General features: G+C 41.7%; 1 protein-coding gene across 2 annotated transcripts; it reads left to right on the forward strand.

Annotated features, from left to right (window-relative positions):
• Nucleotides 1–285: 285 nt before the first annotated feature.
• On the forward strand, nucleotides 286–25,304 carry RGR (retinal G protein coupled receptor). 2 transcript variants are annotated; one of them, XM_045024854.1, is made up of 7 exons: nucleotides 286–402; nucleotides 4,964–5,120; nucleotides 8,453–8,574; nucleotides 20,611–20,764; nucleotides 21,840–21,957; nucleotides 23,413–23,526; nucleotides 24,733–25,304. In XM_045024854.1, the coding sequence occupies exons 1-7, from the start codon at nucleotides 324–326 to the stop codon at nucleotides 24,874–24,876; spliced, it is 888 nt and encodes a 295-aa protein (XP_044880789.1). In that variant the 5' UTR covers nucleotides 286–323; the 3' UTR covers nucleotides 24,877–25,304. The 2 variants fall into 2 exon arrangements, with proteins under 2 accessions (XP_044880789.1, XP_044880790.1); XM_045024855.1 differs by lacking the exon at nucleotides 286–402 and adding an exon at nucleotides 3,495–3,657.
• The last annotated feature ends 859 nt before the right edge of the window (nucleotides 25,305–26,163 follow it).

Genomic DNA, 26,163 nt, shown 5'->3' on the forward strand with positions numbered 1-26,163 from the left:
ACTGGACAGTGTACTTAATCCTGTCTCTACAAAGACCTTGTTGTAAATGCAATGAATGCTTTCCTTTTGCTATGGTCTGCAAATACGATTTGCGGAGCGGGGGTGCTTTATGCACATCATTAATGGCATTCTTGTAGAGATTGCAGTGTTGAACTAAAATCCCAAAGCTTTTACATAATAACTTGCATGTGTCTGCACGTGAACTGGCTCTTTAAGAAGGAAGCTGCCTTGGGCTACTGGAAAAGGGGAATCGGGGAAGAGGCTGATAAACTGTTAGGTGGTAGGGTACAGAGCCCAAACTAGGTGGCATTATTATTGAAAGTATGGTCACTTCATATCCTTTGCCTGAAGGCTTCACTGAATTAGAGGTGTTTGGCATTGGCACTGCCCTGCTGGTAGAAGGTAAGCTGGGGGGAATGTTAAGAAATCAGATCCTTTCTCCATTGTTATTCTTGAAAATCTAGCAAAAATGGGATTTGCGAAATACAATTCAAAATTTGAGCAAAGAGAAGCATTTGCAATACAGCAACATAGACTTCAGGGTTGCTGCTGTTTCTATGGCTACATTATCAGTAGTTTTGATAATTAAAATAAGACGATGGGTGGGGCAGAGATTGCTTGCAATGTAGAACTATTTTGTTTATGTAACTACATTATTGAGAGTCAGTGCTTGTATTTTGCCTTTTATAGAAAGAAATTGACTGTGGGCAAAGGGGATGCAATTTTTGTTATTGATTTTTTAAGTGTTGTTATATTTTCCTTAGGGAAGGGATGCTGAACTGATTCAGGATACCAAGCTAATATTTAGCATTCATATTTTGTTCGATGTGTTGGACATTTTATAATCAGAGAAGTCAAAATTTAGTCTTATAACTTTCAATACATTCAGACTAATTTGATGTAGTTTTAATTAATAGCTTTTTGGTAAATCTAGGGAACAGAAATATAGCTGCATGAGACTCAAAAGCTTGAACACTATTAAGAACTGGGCTCCAGGTAGAACAGACTCAACTTAGCTAAGATGGTCTATTGGTCCATAGGCTGCTCTTGTGAGAACATACACATCTTCTTCTGACCATAATGTAATTGTTATTTTGGGATCTATCAAAGTCTATTCATGTAGCCATTCCCAAATGCTGACTGTTGGACCTTGTTCAGGGCCAGCTCGAACCCGTGCCAAGTATGCAGCTGTGCAGGCTTCTCACTTTTGGGTCCCACTCTCATCTCCCTCCTAGAACCATGCACTGGATCTGAGGTCCTGGCAGCATTCAAGGAGACCCTCCATAAGTGCCATCAAGAAGGAAAAAGCCTTTCTTCTATAGCTCATCCTCAGGAATATGGGAAGGGGAAAAAAAACCCAACATTCCAGATGCAATTCTCTGGACTGACAGGGCCCAGTGCCGGCAAAGAGAGAACAGTCGCACCTGCCAGGCCCCCCTGGCTTTGAATCCGAAATATATCCACCCACACAAGCTGGCCAGAAGAGTTTCATGCTTTAGGAGCCTATCCTCGGAGCACAGGGAGTAAAGAGAGCTTCCACTGCTAGAAGAAAAAGGGCTGAGGGTTTAAGAGTCCATCTCTGCAACATGGACTGAAGAGACAGAGGGTTTAGGGCCACCATTAGCCAGAGCCCCATGCTAAGGCTGACCTTAGATTTTGTGGGCCACTGCATGAATGAATTCTTCACAACTGGAAAACCAAGAAGTAGGTGTAAGGTAAGGACACTTGCAACTGGGAGTATAGAAAGGGTTTGGAGCTGAGTGGGACAGTATAGAATCACTTGTCACAGGAGATGACTGTTCAACACCTTCTATTCAAGCTGGAAACGCCTTTCCCCAACTACCTGCTGACTGGCCTTCCCGTCTCCTCCACTTCGACATTCTGTTCTCTTTTCCTCTAAATCATCTGCCTGCAGCCCAGATTTACCCCTCTTAGCTCCAGTCTGTGGCTGTTACTTGCCTAAGCACCATGTCGCTTCATGTGACTGGCTTCTTCCTGCTACTTATAATCTGGTATGGGAGATAGAGTGCAGGTCTTTTTCTTCTGGCCTACAGTAGCCTTTGCTTTCTGATCACACTCCAGAGGACAAGACTCTCTGTCTTTTTGGCTTACACTCCAGAGCCTGGGTCTTGAAGTCTGCTTTGAACCAAAAAGTGAAGTAATATACAAAAATAAGAAATATTTTATGACCTCAAAAATGTTTGGTTCAAGTTCTGGGAAAAGACTTGGGTTGGCTCTTATTTTTATCTATGCCTGCTTGTCCCTATTTATTATATGTATTTTTCTTCAATTCTAGTCTAATGCCTTAATTCTCTTATGGTGGTCGCTAAATTAACCAGTCAGTAGTTTTAACTGTTAAACCACTGACATCTCAATGAGTTTTCAGAAGCATATGTATTTAACAGATTACCTAAAGTTGGATCTGAACTCTGTGGGTTCAGATCTAGGGTTTCCCTTTTGGCCTATTTACCATTAAAAAATGTTATAACAATCACTTTTATCATGGTAGATGCTGCAAAGGAGTCAGAGCTCTCCACTGCAATGCAAATTCATTTTAGCGATCCTTATCGTATATCTGTGATAAAACACACATACCTAAAGAGAGTATATGTGTTTACTCCATGCAATCCACAGAGACAAGCATTTGGTGACTGAAACCCAAATAAAATATGAATTTCAGGAAAACAGACCACACATGCTAGGGTTTTAAAAAATTATGACCTAATTTGATTAAATTTATTTGAGTAAACACAACTGAAAAGGGGAGACTGCAGAAAGGGGTCTGGGGGTTATAATGGATCACATGCTAAATACGAATCAACAGTGTAACACTTTTGCAAAAAAAAAAAAAAAGCAAACATTGTTCTGGGATGTATTAGCAGGAGTATTGTAAGCAAGACACGAGAAGTAATTCTTCCACTCTACTCCGCACTGATTAGGCCTCAACTGGAGTATTGTACCCAGGGAGGATATGGAATCTCCATCATTGGATATTTTTAAGAGCAGGTTAGACAAACGCTTGTCAGGGATGGTCGAGATAATACTTAGTCCTGCCATGAGTGCAGGAGACTGAACTAGATGATCTCTCGCGGTCCCTTCCAGTCCTATGATTCTATGAAGTTGTGACAGCTCAGTATTTTTATACACTGTTTTAGACAGCATTCTTGGTTGTTTTGCAGGTCACTAAAGTACATTTCAGTACTACTTTATAGTTATTGTCTTCCTGGACAAAAATTAGATGTGTAGAATCAATTATAAAACTAAATAATTTTAAATAAGAAAGGGTTAATATCTTTATAAAGACTTTTTTTCCCCCCTGTGGTTTGCCAATTCAGTTAGCAGACAGGGTGGAGAACATGTCTGTTTTCATTCACATCGCTAATTGGACAGGATTGCAGTGTTTGAACTGAAAACGCAAAGCTTTTTTTTTTTTTAACATAATGTAAGTGCGCACAAGAACTAGCCCTTTAAGAAGAAAGCTGCTTTGAGCTTCTGGTACAGGGAATCCATGAAAAAGGCTGACGAGTGTTTGGTAGCAAGACATAAAGCTTGGGCTAATTAGTTTTATTATTGCGAATATGGTTACTTCAAACCCCTTCCCCGAAGGCTTCACTGAATTAGAGATGGTTGGAATTGGCACTGCCCTACTGGTGGAAGGTAAGCTGCTGAGGGGAAAACTGAGGGATGCAGGAGAAATCAAATCCTCTCCCCCTGGCTATTGCTACAGATCAAGCAAAAAAAGAGCATTGGGTATATTTCTTTTTTGAAATAGTTCTGTTATCTATTTTTGCAATTGAATATAGATTTCAGGGTTACTGTTAGTAAGATTATGCCACCATTGATTAGGACAATTAAATTAGGACATGGATTGCTTACAATGCAGAACTGTCTAGTCTGTATAATGGCACTATCGAGACAGTTGGTGCAAGTAAGTTTACTATTTTAAGGAATCAGGTGATAAGGATTTTAAAGTGTTATTCTATACAGATTTTTTTAAGTGTTGTTCCATTTCTCTTTAGAAAAAAATAAAGATGTGCTATGTATTATATGAGTTAGATTTGGTGGCATCAGGCATTTGAAATTTTAATACGAGTGGTGCCAAGTGAGGAAACAATCATATCATTGTTGAAAAAATTCAGGCTAATTGGAGAGGGCAGTAAACTGCAGACAGTGTCTGATTTTAAACTTTGTGGGGAATTGATTTCAAAGATAACCTGATTAAGTGCTCTGTCTTGTTTGTCCAGAAGCCACTCTCTTAGGAAACAGAATAACTTGGTTTTGACATCCACCAGTAATTTTTTTTATAATTAGATTATTACTTGGCATATATAATCCATTGAGGATGGGCAACAATAAGATTGAGTTGACAATTCAGGCTCTGTCAAGGTTAATCTCTGGGAGAAGTCCAATATAGTCAGGCTGACAGACGCAATTGAGGAACTTTTGTGTTTAGATACAAGGCATGTTATAGTTGTTATGGGAGAAAAACTGATGTTAAACATGACCTATTTTTTAGTAAAGACAAGCCCAGAGAAGTATGGCAATCACTGTAGATAAGCCCAAAGATGTATGTCAAGGGCTGGTCCACCTAAAACTGTCCCTTTGACCTCCGTTGTTCTGGCTCATGGATCGCTATATGGAACCTGGTAAAAAAGTTCTGCCTAGAGAGGGAAGAGTGAAATACAGAAATATGTATGAAAATAGTTTGTGATTCATATGAGCAATCACACCCATGACACCATTGTGCAGCTGGAGACATGGCTTCAGCTGTCATCCGTGTCTTCTCCCCTTGAAAATCCTTTTGTTGCTTATTTGCGTTGACCAATACGATATTTATGAGTCACCGGTTGTTTATTGTGTATATGTTTTCATAGCAATTATTTCTGTCTCATTACAGAAAACAGTGGTGTTCAATGTGTTTCCCATTTCAGTTGATTCTAGCCAAAATGATGATGTTTTTCAGCTCTGCTTGGGTTCTGTCTGAATGGCTTGACAATCATTTCTTTTCGCAAAATCAAAGAACTCCGAACTCCCAGTAACTTCCTGGTTCTCAATCTTGCGTTGGCTGATTGTGGGATATGCATCAATGCATTCATTGCTGCTTTTTCCAGCTTCCTGAGGTATCTACATCTTACACTTTCTTCTCATGCTATTTTCTTTTCTTTTTTTTAACTCAAGAGGACTACATCAAAACCAAATAATTCTAAATAGCTTAATTTAATGAACCCATTTCTACTGCACCATCTAACCATCTTTGTCTATCTTAAAAACTATGAAATTAGATTCAGTACTTAGGCCAAGATTCACAAAGTTATTTAGGATCCTAACACTCACTGAAGTTAGGAGGCTAAGTATCTTTGCGGATCTGGGCCTTAGTGTTTTCACTGTGCAAATTAAACAGTAGCTCTTAGCACTGCCAATCAGATCACTGATAACCGAATTTGCTCCAAAGTTATTTGTGACCCTGTCTATGAGGGTTCCCTAAACACTTGCACGAGGGCATTTTTGTTCCAAAAAAGTTGGTAAAAAAAAAATCTGTTTTCATGGAGGTTCAAACCAGTTATGACCTGTTAAGCCTTTCTCTTTTACATAAGTGTCAGTAATTCAATCAGGGAACAGAATACCATGCAACTATAGATGATCAATTACACAGCAAATGAATAGTCACAGCAACTAACTCACAGGCAATCCAGATTCTCAAATATGTTCACATAAAACATCTATTAAATAATTTCATGAGCATATTTTAAAAGCATGAACAATAAACAACTCAAATAGAAAAGAGCTAAATTCTTCAAATAAATATGTTATAATAAGGGATCCTAGAAATCTGTTTGCCATGGAAAAACACAGAATTTGAGTTTTTACAGAGAATTGTTAGTTTATACATTTTGTAAAAAAATAAAAATATATACAGTAGAACCCTGTTTATCCGAGCTTCCATTATCCAGCTCTCTGTATTATCCAAACCACCAGCTACATGGGACTGACAGCCCTGGCCACCCAGGGCTGACAGCCAGAGCCCCGGCCTCTGTCAGCCCCAGCCCCAGGTTCAGTTAATATGGAGAGCTGGATAATGTCAGCTCAGATAAATGGGGTTCTACCATATATCAGTAAAACATTGTGTGCAACTGATACCTACATATATTGTGGCTAAGGAAACTGAAGTTCAGCATTTCATTTTAATCACAGAAAAATGTAGATTTTTATGGGGTTTTTTTAATCTGAGAATTTGGGGGTTTAATCACAGAAAACAGGATCCCTAGTTATAATTTATCCCTCTCTATTAATGTGAGTAACTGAATTTTGCAAACTAACCAAGTAAATGGACAGGCACAATAAGGTCCACAGTTCAGGAAAGCACTTAAATATGTTTTTAAGTCCATTCCTATTGCAAGCAGTACTTAAGCACATATTTAATTTTAAACATGTACTTGAATCCCATTGAAATCAATAGAATTGGAATTGGAGCCTAAAAATAAAAGACAGTATCAAAAAATGTACATGGTTCATTTCTTTAAAAAACTTCCGTTTCATTTTAATTTTACTTCACAATACAGTAATATAATACTTATAAAAGTAATGGAACCGATGGTTAGATTGTAAGCTCTTTGGGACCATCTTTTTGTTCTGTGATTCTATAGCATCTAGCACAGTGGGGTCCTGGTCCATTACTGGAGCTCCCAGGCACTATTGTTATATAAATAAGACTCTGAAGGGGTCCACTCACCAGTGGTCAGGCAGGGTATGACAGGTCCTCCTCCCTCCTGGCACCCCTGTTGACAGCCTCTCTGGTCCTGCTGTGATCTGGCCCTTCTGTGACTCATGTCCTCTGGCCAGGTCACATGTTTCACATCCATCCCTTTCAGGGTATACAATGACCCCAACAACAGGGTAGCCTTCTGGGTTAGGTGATTGTCTCTGGGCCTCCCCCGGGTTGAGATCTTGGGGTCTTGTCCTTCAGGCCCTTCTCTACCCAAGACTCCCCGTAGCAGGTCCACTTCTGCCTTTGACACCCCTTAGGGGTTGGTAGGAGAACCCAGGCACACCCTCCCCACCAGGTTCCAATCCAGGGCCCAGTGTAGACAGCTATGTCCTGCACTACCAAAGTGCCATACTGCTGCCTCCCTGGATTACTTCCTACCCATTCCCTCTTTTCCAATGGGTAAAGACATCAAATAAGTGGAAATCAAAGATATTTTCAGATCTTCTATAAATATCAAGCCTCTTCCCTTTGCATTTGGCCACACTACAGTCAGGCCTCAGGGCACAGAAATTCCTGTGGAGCTCCTTCCCAGGAGCTCAGAATGTAGGTCAGTTCATCTCCACAGTCTGCTGCGTTACTGAGCTGGCCTGCTCCCCTTTAGAACTGCTTTGCAAGTGTGGTGGGATGAAGCTGCCTGGGCCCAGCACAGCTGCTTAACTCTTTCCTAACTGGTACAAGGTTTGCATCCCCAATATTAAAACTCCATATTAAAAACTATAGTTGCAAAAGCCGACAATCCTTTTTGCATCCACAAATTGTGAGCATAAATAATTGCAGACACAATTTTGTGCCTTCAATTACTGTCACTTGGATGGCCAATTGAGTGCTTGATTTGCAGGCATAGGCCCACATTTTCCAGCTGGGGTACCTAAAGTCAGGCTCTTAAATCCATATTTATGTACCTAAATAGAAGGAGCCTCTTTGCAAAGCTGCTGAGCATTTACAGTTCCCATTAATTTAAATGGGACCTGAGTCCTTTAATATCTCTGAAAGTCAGGCCACTCCTATTTGAGTACTCAAACATGGATTTAGAAACATATTTAGTACCACAGTCTCATACTATGGTGTTAGGGGTCATAGAAGTACATAGAAAGGGACATCACCAGGTAACTTCAACTCTGCCTACAGTTTTACACCCACAAAAACACAGGATTGGTGAACACTGAGATTAAAATGTAGCCCTAAAAAATCTTTGTGAGGTGGACCATTATGCTTTGTGTACAAATTAGCAAATTACCATTTAATGAGGTTCTACTGCATTTCCTTTCACTTCATGACAAAGCTTTTGTAACTGGTTTCCATTTCTTTTTGTATGAACTTTACTAAATGGGCTGAAATTAATATATTGACAAGTTAGCCACACTCAGTGCATATATATATTTTAAAGTTGTATAATTGAATGGTATGTAGATTGTTTGCTTACGAAGTCAGCATTCACCAAATACACCAACAACAGGTGGTTTCCATTTTCAATACAGAGACAAAATGTATTATATCAGACACAACTGTGTGGTAACTACTGGCAAATATAGACTGTTTAATGATGACCACACTGTAATAGTATTCACACATTTCAAAACAGGAAAACAATTATATATTGTATTTTTTTTCTGAATTATTTCAATCACCAAAGACGTCTTCACCTATTTCTATTACATTTTGAATAGTTTCCTTATTTGTTTGCAGGTACTGGCCCTATGGCTCTGATGGTTGTCAGATTCATGGATTTCAGGGCTTTGTGACAGCACTGGCAAGCATTAGCTCCTCTGCTGCAGTTGCCTGGGACCGATATCACCATTACTGTACCAGTAAGTTTTACAGTTTACATAGTGCCATTGTTTTGATTTTTCATTTTAAAATAGGACTAGTTTAGATGCAAAAGTCTCTAACTGCAATAGTATGAAAACATTACAAAAATATAAATATACACCAATAAATGTTTTAAACTATTTAAAAATTATTTTAAAATGTGTCTAAGATGTGGCATAAATAAAATATTAATCTGATCTGCACAAGCAACCCTTCATGTCTGGGTGATGCCCCATTGATTGCAATTAGGCTCTGCACACATACAATTGCAGGATCAGGGCCCATATCAAAAATAGGTAGAATGTATTATATGCAGAATATGACACCTATATTAAGATGGCCCAAGCGTTTATGTTCTAAAGAGTTATTTTCTTGCAGCTTTCTCGTGTTTCCCCTTTTTTACTGACATGTAATACGTTTGCTCTCAGTCAGGGAGCAAAGTTTTTTCAAGAGCGTCAACAAAAATTGTTGTATCATTTTTAAGAATTGACAGAGTGGAGAAAATGCTGTTTTCCTGCTAAAAATGTTGCAACTTTTTTTATACTAGTTCTAGCACCTTAGTTGGAAATGACAGAAACTTAATATTTGGCAGAGATATCAATGAACATTAGGGATCTAAATACTCCTGCGCATAGAAATATCTTTTTGTGGTCTTATAAAAACTGGTTCTGAATTGGCTAAGATAACGGGATGTGACCTAGCTTTAATTATAAAACTATCTACCAATGTTCTATGGGCACTGTGCTCATGTGCATATGTAAAGTGAGTGGAAATTTCCATTGAATTAGACCATCTCCCAGGATGCCATTAAATTTGTGCATGCATGCATAAGATTTCAGTTTTAATGTGTACAGACTTGTACAATATGGTCTCAGAGGAGACAAAGCTACCCAGAGGTTGATGTAATTTGTGTTGGGAGCCAAACTGCCCTCCAGACAGCCCCTTTATTGAATGGAGAGGGGTGCAAAGATAAAGCCACCTTCATATTCTGCACTGAGTGGCGCTCAAGAGGAGGTGAAGCCCTGTTTTCTTTTAAAAATAAAAAAGCTAGGGGAAAAACCATGAAAATATGAATCTTCATTTCCCAGACTTCAAAGTTCTTTTGGCTAGCAAGAAATTGCAAATGGAAATTCCTGTGGAAATTCCATAATCTGAACTATTTGGCTAGCCACCTAACCCTAACACTGACCTGTACCCCTTAAGCATGCAGGAGGTTGCTCTGTAGAATGTCCACAGCTGGGGAAGTCAAACCTGCCCATGGGGTATGCTGAATCAATGCTTCTCCCGTATTACCTTGCAACACCACATACAGTACTCAGTCAGCACTTTTCATTTTGGGATTGCAAAAACTTGCTATGAGTCCCCCCATAGACTGGAGATGACTGGCACCTTCTGCTGCCACAACACCCCTCGCAAAGATACTTTGTGATCAGGGTCCTTGCATCCCTAGTTATGATGGTGGGTGAATCAAGCCCTTTATTTGTTGTGCTAAAGCATAGCACAGTATTATCTGAGCACGTCTATTTTCAGAGATCCTTTAGTAAAGAAATGTCTTCAAAAAGTGAACTGCTAGTTAACTGGGAAATCACTAACTCTCTACTCCCCACTCCCAATGCCAGATGCTATCTTAGTATTCACAAAGTCTTTGAGATCCAGCATTTCTGTGATTGAAACAGCAAATATTTAAACTAAATGTGGAGCTTGCAATGAGCTATTTGTTATGACAACTCCACTACATTAGCTGCAAAAGGGTTTGCTATCATTTTGTTCTGAAGCTTTTGTCAAGAATTCAGCTCAGGCTATGAAAAGTTTTCCTTTCAGACCTAAACAAAGGCCCTGGGATAGCGCAGGCCATAAGCAGCATGCATCCTAATATCCTTTGGACACTGAAATATGTTTGGAAGCAGAACAGCAGCATCCCTGCCTGATAAGTATAGCTTTGGAAAGACATTTTACACTCTGCAGTATTGGCTAATTCTTTTGTGGAGTGTGTTGCACAAGCTTTTTTCCCCCACTCATTCAGTGCAGTATTATCTTAAAAGCTAAGGCAGATGGACCCTTAGGGCACAAATAAATTCCTTTATTTTGCTTGAATTGTTACTTACTGATAACCAAACAGCAATGCTCTTACTGAAGATTTCAAATTAAAAGGAAAAGAAGAACAGAGTAGTTTTAAAAGCCAGTGTTCTAAGTCTATTTCACACGCTGATTGTGAGGAAAAGTAGTTCACAGTTCCTGATCTCTATAAATCTGATACAGCAAAACTCCAGATCACATCCTGCCATCAATCCATACACTCAACTCCCATTCATAATGACAGGTTTCAGAGTAGCAGCCGTGTTAGTCTGTATCCACAAAAAGAACAGGAGTACTTGTGGCACCTTAGAGACTAACAAATTTATTTGAGCATAAGCATAAGCTTTCATGGGCTACAGCCCACTTCATCGGATGCATCAAATAAATTTATTAGTCTCTAAGGTGTCACAAGTACTCCTGTTCTTTCAACTCCCATTGATATCCATGTGCATTGCATGCCTGTACTAAGGGTGCAAACAGGGTCGGCTACAGGCACCAGCGCAGCAAGCAGGTGCTTGGGGCAGCCAACAGAAAGGGCAGCGCATCCGGGTCTTCGACGGCAATTCAGCAGCGGGTCCCTCGGTCCCTCTTGGAGGGAAGGACCTGCCGCCGAATTGCTGCCGAAGAATGAAGTACCGATAGCACCTTTTTTTTTTTTCGCTGCTTGGGGCAGCAAAAACTCTGGAGCCGGCCCTGGGTGCAAAGTTACTTTTAGCCCATAAACAAAGGTATATTAGAGGCTAGTTAGTGGTCAGTTTCATCTTTGGCTCACCAGAAAGTACATGGCCTGAGCTACAGGCTGTCCAGATTCAATCACATCTCTCAGCAAGCTTTGTCATAGTCATTGTCATGGAAACGCTAAACTTGATATTAAGGGACTGGGTTTCATTCTACACCATTTATCATCTGCTTTTGGGACGCTAAAGTTTAGAGTGAAAAGGGCAATAGAACTGAATTAATCTGATTGTTATATGCAGTTGGGCTTTTCAACTGATGTAGGAGTAATAGGGTTACCCTTGGAGTTGAACCCCGAACTCTCCTTCATCCTGCCTCCTCTGGAGCAAAATGATCAATTAGGATCCAGGCAACTGTCACACTGGAAGTGTAGAATCACCATTATCCCCAATATGTGAGGAAGGCTCTAAGCTTTTATGTATAAATCAAGGAACTTTAATTAGCAAATGTTGATTTTTAATGACTTAATGAGGAAACAGTTTGATTGTCATATGTAAGGGGAATGTTGAAATTTAAGGATTTAACACCTTCCTCTATCCCCGAAAAGTAACAACTCAGAGCAACTGTTTTCTCTCAAACCCCAAGAGAAATTACTGCAGTTTAAGAAGGAATTTAAAAAAAAAAAAAAAAAAGCAAACCTAAGGGAATTTTAACCTGGTAGTTAGGGAGAAAATGGGTAAAACTGGAAGGGATTTCAAATAATTTGATTTTGATTACAGAGAAAGTTATTTCCTATTTGCATGCCTTTCAAACAGGCAGCAGATGCCCCTGCTTGATGATGATGCCTTTAATAGGAAAAGGGAAGAGAGATTGGAACCAGTAAGTTCAAGAAGATTCTGTGGCAGTTGGGAGCGGGCAGCAGTGGGAGGAACGGGGGTTCAACTAGGCATCTAGACATGGGCAGTTTCATTTGGGTACATTACCAGCTCAGGGAGGAGTGAAAGATTCTATCCTTGATTAATTTAACTATGGTGAAACTCTGCAAACATGTCAGTTTTTATTGACTGAAAGAGGAAAAACGTAATTCTCATTCATGAGGAGAAAGCTGACCACTGGGGAGGGTCTGGAATGTTTAATAACTTCAAACCCATTCTAGGGTATTGACTCAGGCCAACTGTTTTCCTTCCAAAACCAGAAGTGGCTGCTGTTTAAGAAAAGGGGAGAATGAGGGGAATGCAAAATCTGAGTGCGGTTGTATATCAGTATCCAATAATTAGAGAAAACAGGGGCAAAATATGAGGGGACTTGATATCACTTTTTTAAATTAGGCACAAAGAGAAACAAAGGGGATTTATATAGATATTTGAAAATTAGCAAAAGAAGGATAAAACCTGAGGAAATTTTATCTGTATATTTGAAAACTAAAGAAAAAAGGGGCAAATTCTGAGGGGACATCCCATCAATATTCAATAATTAGAAAGAAATGGGGCAAAATATGAGATTTCTATATCAAAATTCAGCAGTGATGGAGAAAGTTATTTCCCACTCTCTTGCCATTCAAAAAGGAAGCCCTGTGTGATGGAGTTGTAGCATGAGATGAGAGGGAAGGATGGAATGAGGAGGTTCCAGAAGATTCTGTTGCCGGTGGGAATGGGTATTGCCTGGGGATGAAGAAAAAGTTGGCAAGTGAGAAATGGAGTTCAGGTGGACATCTGAATGGATAGCTCCATCTGGAGCTTGAATCACTGATGAATATTAAATATGAGACGAGTTACTCTAATTATCAAATATGTCAAACGACTGAAAAGGAAAAAAAACACTTTAATTCTCAGATATTATAGGAAAGTTGATCAGTGTTGTGGGGAGGAGCACACCAAATCAGTGATTGAGGCCAACTGTTTTCCTCTTCAAAACCATATGTGATTGCAGTTTAAAAAGGGAAGAGGGAAAACAAACCCTGAGAGAATTTTATATCAGGAATTGAGAATTAGAGAGCAAAAAGGCAAAATCTGCAAAGATTTTCTATCAATATTTGTTAGAGAGGAAAAAGGGACAAAATCAGAAGGGATTTTGAAAAAAGGATAAAATTTGAGGAAATTTTACAATGCTCTTCAACAATCAGAGGAAAAAGAGGCATATATGAGATTTTTACATCAATATTCAGTGATTAGATAGTTATTGTGTCTTCATCTGCTAGCTGCAAGTGCTGAACAATTCCAAAGCAGTCCTTACCGACTTATTGTATTCAGTGCAGCTGCTCTGTCATTCTCCTTTTGTCTAGACTTGCAGCTCTTTCATTGTTTTTCTATGAGGCCCTGAAAAAGTTTCCACATAAATCCCCATGCATTTGCATTGCAACAGGCAGTGAAAGGTTACTCACAATCATTTGCCAAAGTGACTTGGGCCCATCAATAGTCATAACAAGAATCAAAGGATTAAAAACCTTTTACCTAGGATACCTTGTTAACAGCTATGTGTAAAGAAGCCATTTTGCAGTGCACAACAAGAAGTCTTATTGTTCCTACAAAACCCAGTAACATTACTTCATATTTTTGAGCATCATCTACTGGCACCCTAACTATAGGCACCACATATTATTTAGGTTGCCTGATATTTCCCATTATAAAGACCCCATTTTCAGTTGCTTATAACTTTGGCAATCTTTGATCATTTTGGTTGAAATTTTTCATGTGCAGTATCTGCCTCAAGCTGAATTGTTTTGGAAAATACCAGTCACAACAGTTCAGCCATTCCAACAGTTCTTTTGTTAAAATATTCTGGTGACCTTTTCTTTGAGAAGCTGTAGCTCTTTCATACTTTGGAGCAGGGACTCAAAATTTGGCAGGTGGGTGGTCTTTGAGCCAGGGATGTACCTTTTGTGGTTTCTGTTAGAATCCACCCAAATTTGAGCAAGTTACAATAGTTTGAAAACATTTCGGTTCCCAGATGCTCAGTAGGTATTCCTTATAATTTAGTTATTAAAATTTCCAAGAATTCCATAGTCCAGTGAAAAAAAAGTCACACGTGATTATGTAATTAAAGACTATCCTAATGCACAAGGGTGTGAATTAAGATTGCACCTTAAATCTGGCTGTAACGGGTCAGACTCACCCCCGTGGCGCCTCCTGCTGGTGACTCCGGGAATTAGCTCTATTCCAGCGCTGGAGCGCCCTCTGCAGGCCGGTGATCCACCTGTCTCAGGCCCCCGTGTCCCTCCCTGGACCCAGTGCCCCTTTTCTCCGGGGTGCTGCCCCCTGGCAGTAACCCCTTTTCGCTCTGGGCTTCCCCTTTTGTCTCAGGGAACCCCCACCCTCTATCCCTACCTTGCCTCAGTATGTGGCTACTGTCAGTCATTGTCTAGCCCCACACCCTGGGGCAGACTGCAGTATCAGCCTGTTCATCATTGGCAGGGTTGGGTTTGGACCTGCTGCTTTGGCCTACCCCTGGGCTGCCCTCTGCAACCCCCAGTACCCATTGGCCTTGTACTAGGCCGCAGCCTGGGGCTTTCCTGGCTACAGCTCCTCAGCTCCTCAGCCTTTTCCCAGCCCTGCTTCACCCTAGGTACTTATCTCAGCTCCTAAGCAGCCAGGCCCATCTCCCTCTGAAGGCAGAGAGAGACTGACTGCCTTTGGCTTCCCTGGCCTTTTATAGGGGCCAGCTGTGGTTCAGTTTGGGGCGTGGCCTCACCTACAGCCACTTCCTCAATTAGCCCAGTCTTGAGAACCGCCGCTCTCAAGCCCTGCCAGGCCACTTTTAAATCCCTCTGGGCCGAAGCAGGGGGTCACCCTGCTACACACACCCCCCCTTAAAACCCTCACCCCTGGGGATAGGGAGGTTTCTTGGCCTGGCTCAGCCGCCCATGTGCCTCCAGTGCCACTCGTCTCTTTTCGGATTCCTCCAACCGTTTTCTCAAGCGGACCTCCTCCTCCACGACGGCCTCATAGTCCTTAGCGAAGGCCACCCCACTCGCTTCGGACTCACGGAGGGCCCGCTCCGCAGCTTCCAGCTGTGCACGCAGGTTTGCGTCCCCCAGGCCCTCTTCCCTCAGGGTCTGGGTTCCCTTGGTGGCCTGTCCCATAACCACCTGGGTCCATTTTGTTTCTAGGACCTGTTTCTTCTGGGATCCCGCCTCCTGCGGGGCCCACTCCGTCTGGGTCCCTCTCTCGGTGACGGGCGGGGTGATGGTCTGGGTCCCAGCCTCCTGCGGGGTCCCCACAATTGCCATCTCCACTGGTGTCACCTCGCTGGGATCCAACGTGGCCCCTTCTGGACCTCCCAGCTCCTCCCTTGGCCGACCCTCAGCTTTCTTGAGGGGGCAGTGCCTCCTAATATGGCCCGGTTTCTGGCAGCCCCAGCAGGCTCTTTGCCTCCTCACTGCCTTGGGCTTTCTCTGTCCCTTCAGGGACCTAGCCTTTCTTAGGCTGCCCTGCGCCGTGTTCTCTGGGTCTGGGCAGTCCCTCCCGAAGTGGCCCGTCTGCCCACAAGTCCAGCACACTGGCAGCTGCCTGGGTTCCCTCACCCGGCAGGCTGCCCGAGAGACCTGCCGCTGCCCCTTCTCTGGGTGAGGCACCCTGCTCCCAACCCAGTAGGGACAGTCCCTCTTTAGATGTCCTCGCCTTAGACAGGCATAACATATCCGGCGCTCAGCCGCGGGCCTCCTGGTCCCGGCTCTCCACCTCTCCCTTCCGTTTCCACCACGCCTCCGGAACTCTGTCCGGAGGATGTTTACCAGGGCCCGCTGTTCCTGTATCAGCTGGCCCACCTGTTCCTGGAGGGCCTCCTGCACCTCCCATATGTCCTGTTGGGTCTCCCGGATCCCCTGCAGGTGGTCAGCCCCCTTTCTCTGGGGCACTGACACCGGGGCCCAACCAGGGACTGCATCTGGGGCCTCCGCATAAAAGACCCCCGTGTACCCAGGATCCATCATCCCCTGGGTTACTCCAGTTCAGGCAATAGTCCTCTGTCCTTGCCCTGGCCCCTTGTATCAGGGGCGGACCGCTCCTGCCCGCATTCTCCACCACGTGTAAACGGGTCAGACTCACCACCGCGGCGCCTCCTGCTGGTGACTCCGGGAATTAGCTCTATTCCAGCGCTGGAGCGCCCTCTGCAGGCCGGTGATCCACCTGTCTCAGGCCCCCGTGTCCCTCCCTGGACCCGGTGCCCCTTTTCTCCGGGGTGCTGCCCCCTGGCAGTAACCCCTTTTCGCTCTGGGCTTCCCCTTTTGTCTCAGGGAACCCCCACTCTCTATCCCTACCTTGCCTCAGTATGTGGCTGCTGTCAGCCATTGTCTAGCCCCACACCCTGGGGCAGACTGCAGTATCAGCCTATTCATCATTGGCAGGGTTGGGTTTGGACCTGCTGCTTTGGCCTACCCCTGGGCTGCCCTCTGCAACCCCCAGTACCCGTTGGCCTTGTACTAGGCTGCAGCCTGGGGCTTTCCTGGCTAGAGCTCCTCAGCTCCTCAGCCTTTTCCCAGCCCTGCTTCACCCTAGGTACTTATCTCAGCTCCTAAGCAGCCAGGCCCATCTCCCTCTGAAGGCAGAGAGAGACTGACTGCCTTTGGCTTCCCTGGCCTTTTATAGGGGCCAGCTGTGGTTCAGTTTGGGGCGTGGCCTCACCTACAGCCACTTCCTCAATTAGCCCAGTCTTGAGAACCGCCGCTCTCAAGCCCTGCCAGGCCACTTTTAAATCCCTCTGGGCCAAAGCAGGGGGTCACCCTGCTACACTGGCATTCCTAACTTTTCAGTGCTTCACTTTTCAACTTTAATGTCCTGTTAACACAGTTTTCTGTGTAACATATATAGACAACCCTCTTTTATAGAGCATTCCTAAAACAAATGGTAAAAATTCCCCATACTGCCCATACCAATGTCCTACTGTGCATCAGAGGGAGAATATGCTTTCTGACCCTCAAAGGAGTTAAGGACAGAGCACAAGATTTGATTACTTTTAGTAGGTCTGAATCTCTACTGTCTTGCACTTTGTGCAAGCACTACCACTTACCCTTTTGATGTGGTAGCATTTTGGCCCTGATTCAGGAAAGCATCTCTATTCACACAACACTTGAGCACATCATGACCTTTAGGTAGGTGATTGTTTTCCACAATCAGGGCCTTTATTCCTACTTTGGGCAATTGTAAGAGACTAGATAAGAAGTTTTGCATAAAGCCATAATCTGATCTACACGGTATTGAATAGTTATTGTTTTGTACCAACGCGGTCATATGATCTCCAAAACTTGAAATAATATTGTTTCAGTGTGATATGAGAGTGTGGTTTTGTCTATTCTTTCACTGAAATTAGTTTTATTCATTTTCTCAATGCATTACCAGATCCAGGGAACTTGACTGATAATGCAGCAAAGAGTCCTGTGGCACCTTATAGACTAACAGACGTATTGGAGCATGAGCTTCTGTGAGTGAATACCCACTTCGTCGGATGCATGCATTCACCCACGAAAGCTCATGCTCCAATACGTCTCTTAGTCTATAAGGTGCCACAGGACTCTTTGCTGCTTTTACAGATCCAGACTAACACAGCTACCCTCTGATACCTGACTGATATTGAATTTGTTTTCTTTAATTAACACCATCACTGAAGTGAATTTAATGCTCTGGTAAGATGCCAATCATATTCTTCAGGTCTATCCAAATTCTCTAAGTCCTGAACAGGTACAGCACAAGCAGTGGCTGTGAAAGCTTTATTTACATTGCCCTGCCATTGTGGCATCTCTGTTCTGAAGTGATCACCTCCAAAAAGAAGGTAGCTCTATGTCAATTCAGTTGTTAACCTGTCTGCTGAGACTTCACTGGTGCAGTTTATTTTAATAATAAAACAGAACCACACTTGGCTCCAATTAAGTGCCAAGTATCTCTAAGTGCTTTACAAACATTAAACATACTGTTGTAACATACGGTAATATGGTTATTCTGTCTTGCAAATGAGGAAATTGAGGCAAAAAGACTTCAGAGCCAAAGTTTTCAGCAGTATCCTCCAGGAGCGCCAGAGCGGGGCAAGTCCCAGACCCTGCTCCCCAGCAGGAGCTCACAGGCCGGCTTGCGGGCCTGCGGGACATAGTTTGCCCACCTCTGTTTTAATGCTTCCTGCCCAATACATGTCTTTAAAAAAAAAAAAAAGAAGGGATAGAAATAAAGTACTACAGTATGCTACAGAAATGGTTCAGAGCACTAACGGTTGGGCTTGGGGGGCATTGCTGGAGGTTACTGTGATATTTTTTTCTTAATAATGTCCCCAATCTCCAGTTTACACTCCCAGAATGCTATGTGTCACAAAAACATAGGAACTCAAGATTAACCATACCAAATGAAATACTAGGTCCAAAAACAGGCCTCTGGCAGTGTCCAATTCCTGATTCTTCAAACAAAGGGGCAAATATCCCATAATGTTCCTGGCCAACTGTACATTACTCATTCAAGGGGGAGAAGAAGATTGCTTCCCAGTCTCAGGGAAGATTAGTTTAGGCCCTGTAGCATGAGATTTGATTATCCTTATCTCAGCATGAGTATAACTATAAATGGTAATCTTGGTAAGAAAATTATCCAGCCTTTTTTAAATGCAGCCACAGTATTTGACTCAGTGACCTGCACTGCAGCAAATTCCATAGACTGCCTGCCTTCTCTGAAGAAATATTTCCTATATAGTCGTCTAAATTTACCAACCATTAATTTAATTTATTAACCCATTCCTCTTATTTTTAATGGGACTGGGTATAAAGGCATGACTAATCAGTTTTTACTATAAAATTATGAAGGGCAAGTACCTCTATCAATTTTCCCATGACTCATCTCTAGTCCAGGCTGAACAATTATACTTTCTGAGGGCAGAATAATTTATCTGGTGAAACCTTTATTATAGGCAATGATGCACAAACCAAAAAAAAAAACCCGATGACTTCAGGTTATGTCTGCAATTAGAAAACAATATAATTTGTAAAGTGAGCAAATTTGCTCTAGAATCTTTGACCCACTATAAATAACTTTTTGGGCTACTTGTTTATTGAGTCACATTTCTTAACAGAACTACACTTTGTGGTGAACACTCATTTTTGGAATCCCATTTCATCTGACCCCTCTATTTGTATGGGATCTTCTTTATTTCCTTCAGTTATCTAAGCCTGACCAAATTCTTAAAACTTGTTTTCAAAAAACATGAAAAGCTCTTTAGTGGAGAAACATTTTTTTTTAAAAAAAAAAGAACATTTCAACTACAGCACCACATGTACCTCCTGTTTTGTATAAAGTTACGCAGTGATATACTAGATATCTGATAAGACCATGCCAAAAAGGAGAGTAGTTTCCTGGTTCCTGAAGTCCTGAACTGATGCATCACTGTGATATTCCAGTTTTATGACAGTGTAATTCCACTGAAATCAGCCTGATGTCCCTACACCTATGCTTCAGGCAATAAAATATGGCAGAAAGCAATTACTACTCACCTTGGGTCATATCCTGAGTTTCTTTGATTTTGCACCCAGATTCTAGACAACATTGGCTCTACACAACCCCACACAGACACCAGGAACAAAAGTAATCTTGGCAAAGACAGGTTGATGGCAAGCAAGAATAGATCATCTGGAGCAGACCATGTCCTTGACCCACTATGACTGTTCATGTCTCAATGTGCAAATGACCCATGAAGGGGCTAAGTAGAGATTGTAAGATCTACATTTTTTGCAAGAGCCAAGACAGAGGCACAACAAATTGCACCTTGCAATTTTCCTTCTGGCCACAGCTTTTGGGACATTCATGTATCCATAGCTTGAAGACAGTACCTGACCCATCAAGTGCTGTTCTGAGGGTAAAATCTCATCGCTCCACAGCAAAGGGATAGAACTTGAGCATCCTTTATGGGGGTGTTGCACCCCATTTGTGTGTCATTGCACAGCAAGTCCTGGAGGTGTGGGCCAAGTGAAGGGGGAGGAGTGAAATAAGCTACTGAAGGGCTACTGTAATAGCCAGAGTAGTTCCAATGTCACTCTATGCCCTGGAGGGATTCCTTACAGCAACACCACTGGCATCTGCCTTTTGCCAAGCCTGGCTACTTAAGCTTGGCATAGGGACTGGATTTAGCCCTTAGGCAAGAGGCCAAAGGTTGAGGGGCTTCAACCACTGGAGGTGCAGTAATTTCATAGAAATCAGAGCAAAGGTGGAATAATTGCATTCAATGGGAAAAAACATTTCTTATTTCTGCCAAGTCAGTCCTGAAAAGGGAAAATTAAAAGTCCTTTTTCATGCTTTAAGATTCTGTTTTTCTATACTTTGCAGGAAGTAAGCTACAATGGAGCACAACTATCTCAATGGTGATATTTGTGTGGGTGTTCTCTGCATTTTGGTCTGCAATGCCACTGTTGGGGTGGGGTGAATATGACTATGAGCCACTAAGAACTTGCTGCACATTGGACTACACCAAAGGAGACAGGTGAGGAGGCCCATTAGATTATTCCCTCAACTTTCTGTGAAATGGGTGACAAGACCAGCGTAGGTGAATTTTATAGCAAACACTTATCTTTCAGAGCCAACACTAGACATCTGGCTGCCCTAGATGCGCCATCTTTCTGGGACAGAGCAATTGGGTGGAGATGTGCTGGTGTGGTTGCTCTCAACCCCCAGCCATGTGAAGTATCTCAGCAAACCTCTGCTGGAAGCAGTTGGGCCAGAGACCCACTAGTATGGCAAATCCCACTCACTGCTGCTGTCACAAAGGCTCTGGCACCTTTAAAAGATCTGGATCCAAAGCTACATTGGTACAGCTCACAGGTGTGAGGGCAGCTGGGTCAGAGGCCACCCTCAAAAATCAACACCCTAGGCAGCTGCTATGTGATCTATGCCAAATACTGACTGTGCTACCACTAGTGTTACAAAATCCCTCATGCTCTCCTGTTTATCCACCTAATACATTGTGTCATGATCTTTGATTCTGAACACTCTGACTGGGACTTTTTTGTTTTACTCACATGTAGTACCTAGCACAAGTCCTGATCTTTGACTGGGGACTCTAGGCACTATCACAATATTAATTAATTTATTACATTATCATTCTTATCATTATCTTTATGTAATACCATCTGTTTGCTGACATCAGCTAAAACTCTTGAGCCAACAGCTGGAAATAGGTGGTGAGGTGTTTTCCCTGAGTAGCTCTTCTTACCAGAATCCACTTCCACTCCTGGTCTATCAGAGTGCAATTGTATTGAGCTTCAGCACATGCCCCAAAGCCTGTCTGCTGCACCTAAAGCATCTGTCCTTTCTTTGCATTTTTACAAATATAAATATATAAATACTTAGAAGCTTTTGCCTGAGAAAAGATTACAAGAGGTCTAAATTTCCTTTTCTATGCAGTCTTTTATTGATAGCAAGGTAATATATAGAATGGTTGTTAATTAGTATTTCAAATATTGCATGTGTGCTGGAGCACACTCTGATAAATGCATTTTATAAACAACAAACAACACATCAGAAAAGGATTAATGGGGGCTTTTTCCTCTACCCGCCAGAAATTTCGTCACATTCCTTTTTGCTATGGCCATTTTCAATTTTGTGATCCCTATTTTCATCATGCTGACAGCTTACCAATCTATAGAGCAGAAATTCAAGAAAAGTGGACAGTTCAAGGTAAGAAAGCTTCCCCAAGTTCCCCCCAAAACAAGATCACCTATGTGAGGTATAAAGTCCTGAAAACACACTCTCCCTCCTGGCCTTAGAATCAGTGCCCAAGATTTTGAAACAACCCCTCACCTCCCCTCCCTACAGAATCCTTCCCAGATTATACACTAAAACAAGTCCATGCTAAAATAGAATAGAGGGAGTTTTTGTTGATTTTATATAGATAATCATCCAGAGTAGCTTTGCTCATGAAAATTCATTCTTACTTACTTAACTAAGTCTTAGCACATCAAAGCTCTCTGAGACCAACAACACTGCAAAGGAAAGGTTATGAGGAGGACTCAGTTTCTCAGTGGGGGCAGGAGGGGAGGCTGGTTTTATAAATGTGACTTGCTTACACTTGGCTAGGGTAAATCAGAAATCTTTATGAGGTGGAAACAAAGGAATTGTTTCTTCAGAAATGTTCTGGAGTACTAGGTTTATGATGATGTAATGTGGTGATTATGTAACTTGTTTTTTTTGGGCACATACTGTACAGTCAGTGAGCTTTACACTTGACTGGCTAATTCACACACAGAGCTCCCTCAGTTATTAAATTCATTCTCATGGCCTCCTTAAAAAAAAGAAACAGAGGTAAAATTTGAGGCAAAGATTCGCCCTAGCAGACTAGTGTGTAGGATAGAGGGTATGTACACAAGCAATATATTACTTTAACAAAGATCAACATTTTTTTTTCCAGTGAGTTTATGGAAGAGTCTGACAACTTATGTCTTTGCCTAATATAGGATGGCGTACAATATTGTATCGTATTATGTAATCCTAGTTATGATGCAGGAAATGTATAGGCATTAAAACTACAGTTCAATTTGTAATAGTGAGGTACTCAAATACTAAGGGTATGAGAACTATAGAAAAGCCTACAGAATATAGACACAATGGCAACACTATATGTTTTGGCTTGATATCAATTATCTCATTTAATTTTTTGTATTATTTGTTATATTTGCTTCATTCCATTTGTAATACCCTCTTGGATGCTTACAAAATCTCACCCTATCACTGATTTGTCCATTTTGAAAGCTTTCTGTTGCGCCCTAAACCCTGTTGTTTTCTGTAGAAATGAAATTAACATAGCTGCTTATTTAGCATCCCTGCTTCTTTCAAGGGACACTTCACATTTCACCTTGTTATGTCACCCCCATGATCTACGTCAGCTCTCTAGGCATTCACAGGCAAATAGCTACTGCTGTCCCAGCATGGGGAGCCCAAAACATTGGGAGCTAATTCCACACAATTTCATCCAAATAACATCAATGGAAGAGCTGAGAGCAGGAGGACAGTCTCTAACATGTGTGCCTTCTATTTAAAAATCCTTCACTGATTATTAGGTTACTGCATCTGTCCTGTCTGTTTAATGCCGCATATTACTATGTAATAGATGAGTGTGTGGTTTTGTTTTTTCAGTTTAATACAAGTTTACCAGTGAAGACACTAATCATTTGCTGGGGCCCCTACTCCCTTTTATGCTTCTATGCTGCAGTTGAAAATGTGACTTTCATCTCCCCAAAACTCCGAATGGTATGTTGAAAAAGCCTTCACACTGTCCTTGCTTTTTTCTGACTTACTCCTACAGCATATCATTTCACTAATCAATAGCTTGACACAGGATATATAAATAAGTACATGGTTTCTACATAGTTTATTATTCATCTACTATCTTTAAAGAAAATCAGCTAAGTATAGTAATGACAATAATTAAAAATTATATTAGTGAGATTGCCACAAGATACTGAAAAAAATTAATAAGCTTCACTTGTTACTTCAGTAGTTGATTTTGGATCTGGATCTGTAGCCTGAGTATTATTTGGTTGGTCAGTTTTTCATCTAAGTTCAAGTGGTATTACTCAAAAGAGCTGGTTTGGGCCCCATTGTTTTCCAGTGTGGGGCATTCATTTCTTAAGTGAATCATTAGTTAGTAAAACCACTTTTAAAATGCTTATTTTTCCCAGAGGACTCTTCTCTGAATAAAAGTTGTTCTGGAATTGGAGGAAATGAACATTTTCTCTAGATTCTCTCTGTTCTACATTTGTAGGAAACGAGAAGGGCATATAAAAAGGATGGGAGTTTAGTATATGTGCATGAAGTATTTTACCATTCTATTTCAAAATCAAAATAATTTATCTTGGGGAACTGACTGGCTCAGGGGTTCAGCAATAACATATGAAGCCTTTCATCTGTAGCTCACTGGTTAAAATCCATCCAGAGTTGCAGGTAGCTAAAAGTTACTCCCATATATTAGTTCAGTATCCCATATATCGTTCAGTATCCCATCTAAAATGAGTTTGTGATCTCAGCTGACTTCACATTGGATAGGTGCCTACATCACAAAATTCACTACCACAAATTGTGCATTTGTTTTCAGTCTGAACTGAAAAATCCCAAGAGTACAGACACTGAACTGATTTCTCACTTTGGAGGTGGTCCCCTCCTAGTCAGGGAACAGTGGCTGGGCAATTTGAAGAAGTTTCATAGTCTGTCTTGTACCTGTCATGTGGGTAAAGGACTTAACTTCAGTTGACTCAAAACTCATCACAAGCAGCAAATTCATTTTTAAACAATAATCCAGCAGGAACTTGTTTGGTAAGGGGCAAACCAAGCATTTCTCAGGGCTAGACTGCAGTGAGGATCTAATGGGCTTGTGTAGCATCACTTCAATTTCTGCTGAAACTTATATTTTTTACATGAAATTAAAATTGTTCTCTGTGTGTATATATCTTATAACAGATACCTGCAATTATTGCCAAGACAGTGCCAACAGTGGATGCCTTTGTCTATGCCCTGGGAAATGAGAACTACAGAGGAGGAATATGGCAGTTCCTCACAGGACAGAAGATTGAGAAAGCAGAGGTTGATAACAAAACTAAGTAACACAGTATGGCTTTAAGCTAAATTAATGCAGACACATAACTGAAAGCAAAACTAGCAGAGGAAACCATGTACGTACGCTAACTTTAATTAAAAGTGGTTCCACATTGGAAAGGCTCTGCCTGGTCTAAAAGCAATGAAATACTGAAAGAAAGTCATGTGGATAACTGTTGAGTTTCTCTTTCAATCTGTCATGAGCTGCTTGTCAAACAAGATGCCTTAAACCTGTGTTGGTTGTTGTCAGTCTCATTTTATATGTCATTGCAAATAAACTGTGTGCTGTGAAGCATTTTTTTCCTGCTGGACTAAGATCAAAGTTTAGAAAATGAACTGTGGATATTAGGTTATCCAGTGAGGCCTACCAGTATTAATTTGTGCTATATTTATCCACATGGTATGTCTGGGTAACCAAAAGATTAAAAGCAATATCCAGAATTATACCATATGTTTGTGTCAATGACTTGTTCCTCTGCATTTTTTAATTTCACATAAAACAGAAGTTTGCAAATTTAGAGCCTGAATCTATCATCCTTATATAACTGAGAGCAGACACTTACATAACTGAGAGCAGACACTGGCTCATATTAAAGTGAATGATCAGTAGTGTGTATTTAAGAGTTTTGTATTTCATCATGTTGTTCATGGTGCCTGTATAACTGAGAACTGGCAGTTGGATGTTGCTTGTTATCACAAGATGTGTCTCTGGCCTGGTCTACACTAGGCGTTTAAATCGGTTTTAGGAGCCTAAAACCGATTTAACGCCACAACCGTCCACACTAGGAGGCACCTTATATCGATTTTAATGGCTCTTTAAATCGGTTTCTGTACTCCTGCCCAACGAGAGGAGTACCGCTAATATCGGTATTAACATATCGGAATAGGGTTAGTGTGGCCGCAATCGACGGTATTGGCCTCCGGGAGCTATCCCACAGTGCACCACTGACCGCTCTGGACAGCATTCTCAACTCGGATGCACTGGCCAGGTAAACAGGAAAAGCCCCGCGAACTTTTGAATATTTCCTGTTTGCCCAGCGTGGAGCTCCGATCAGCACGGGTGGCGATGCAGTCCGAAATCAAAATAAAAAAAAGAGCTCCCGCATGGACCATGCGGATGTGATCGCTGTAAGGGCAGGCAAATCCGTTCTATCCGTTCTATCAGCGCTCCGTTACAGAAGATGAAATTCAGAATCCTTTTTTAAAAATCTCCAGACAGACGCCATAGCAGGGACTCAGCGCACTGCAGCGTGACAAGCGTAACGGAAAGCCAAAGAATCAAATGGATGCGCATGG

This window comes from Mauremys mutica, chromosome 7 (genome assembly GCF_020497125.1).
Source record: "Mauremys mutica isolate MM-2020 ecotype Southern chromosome 7, ASM2049712v1, whole genome shotgun sequence".
In the NCBI taxonomy this organism is placed as follows: Eukaryota; Metazoa; Chordata; order Testudines; family Geoemydidae; genus Mauremys; species Mauremys mutica.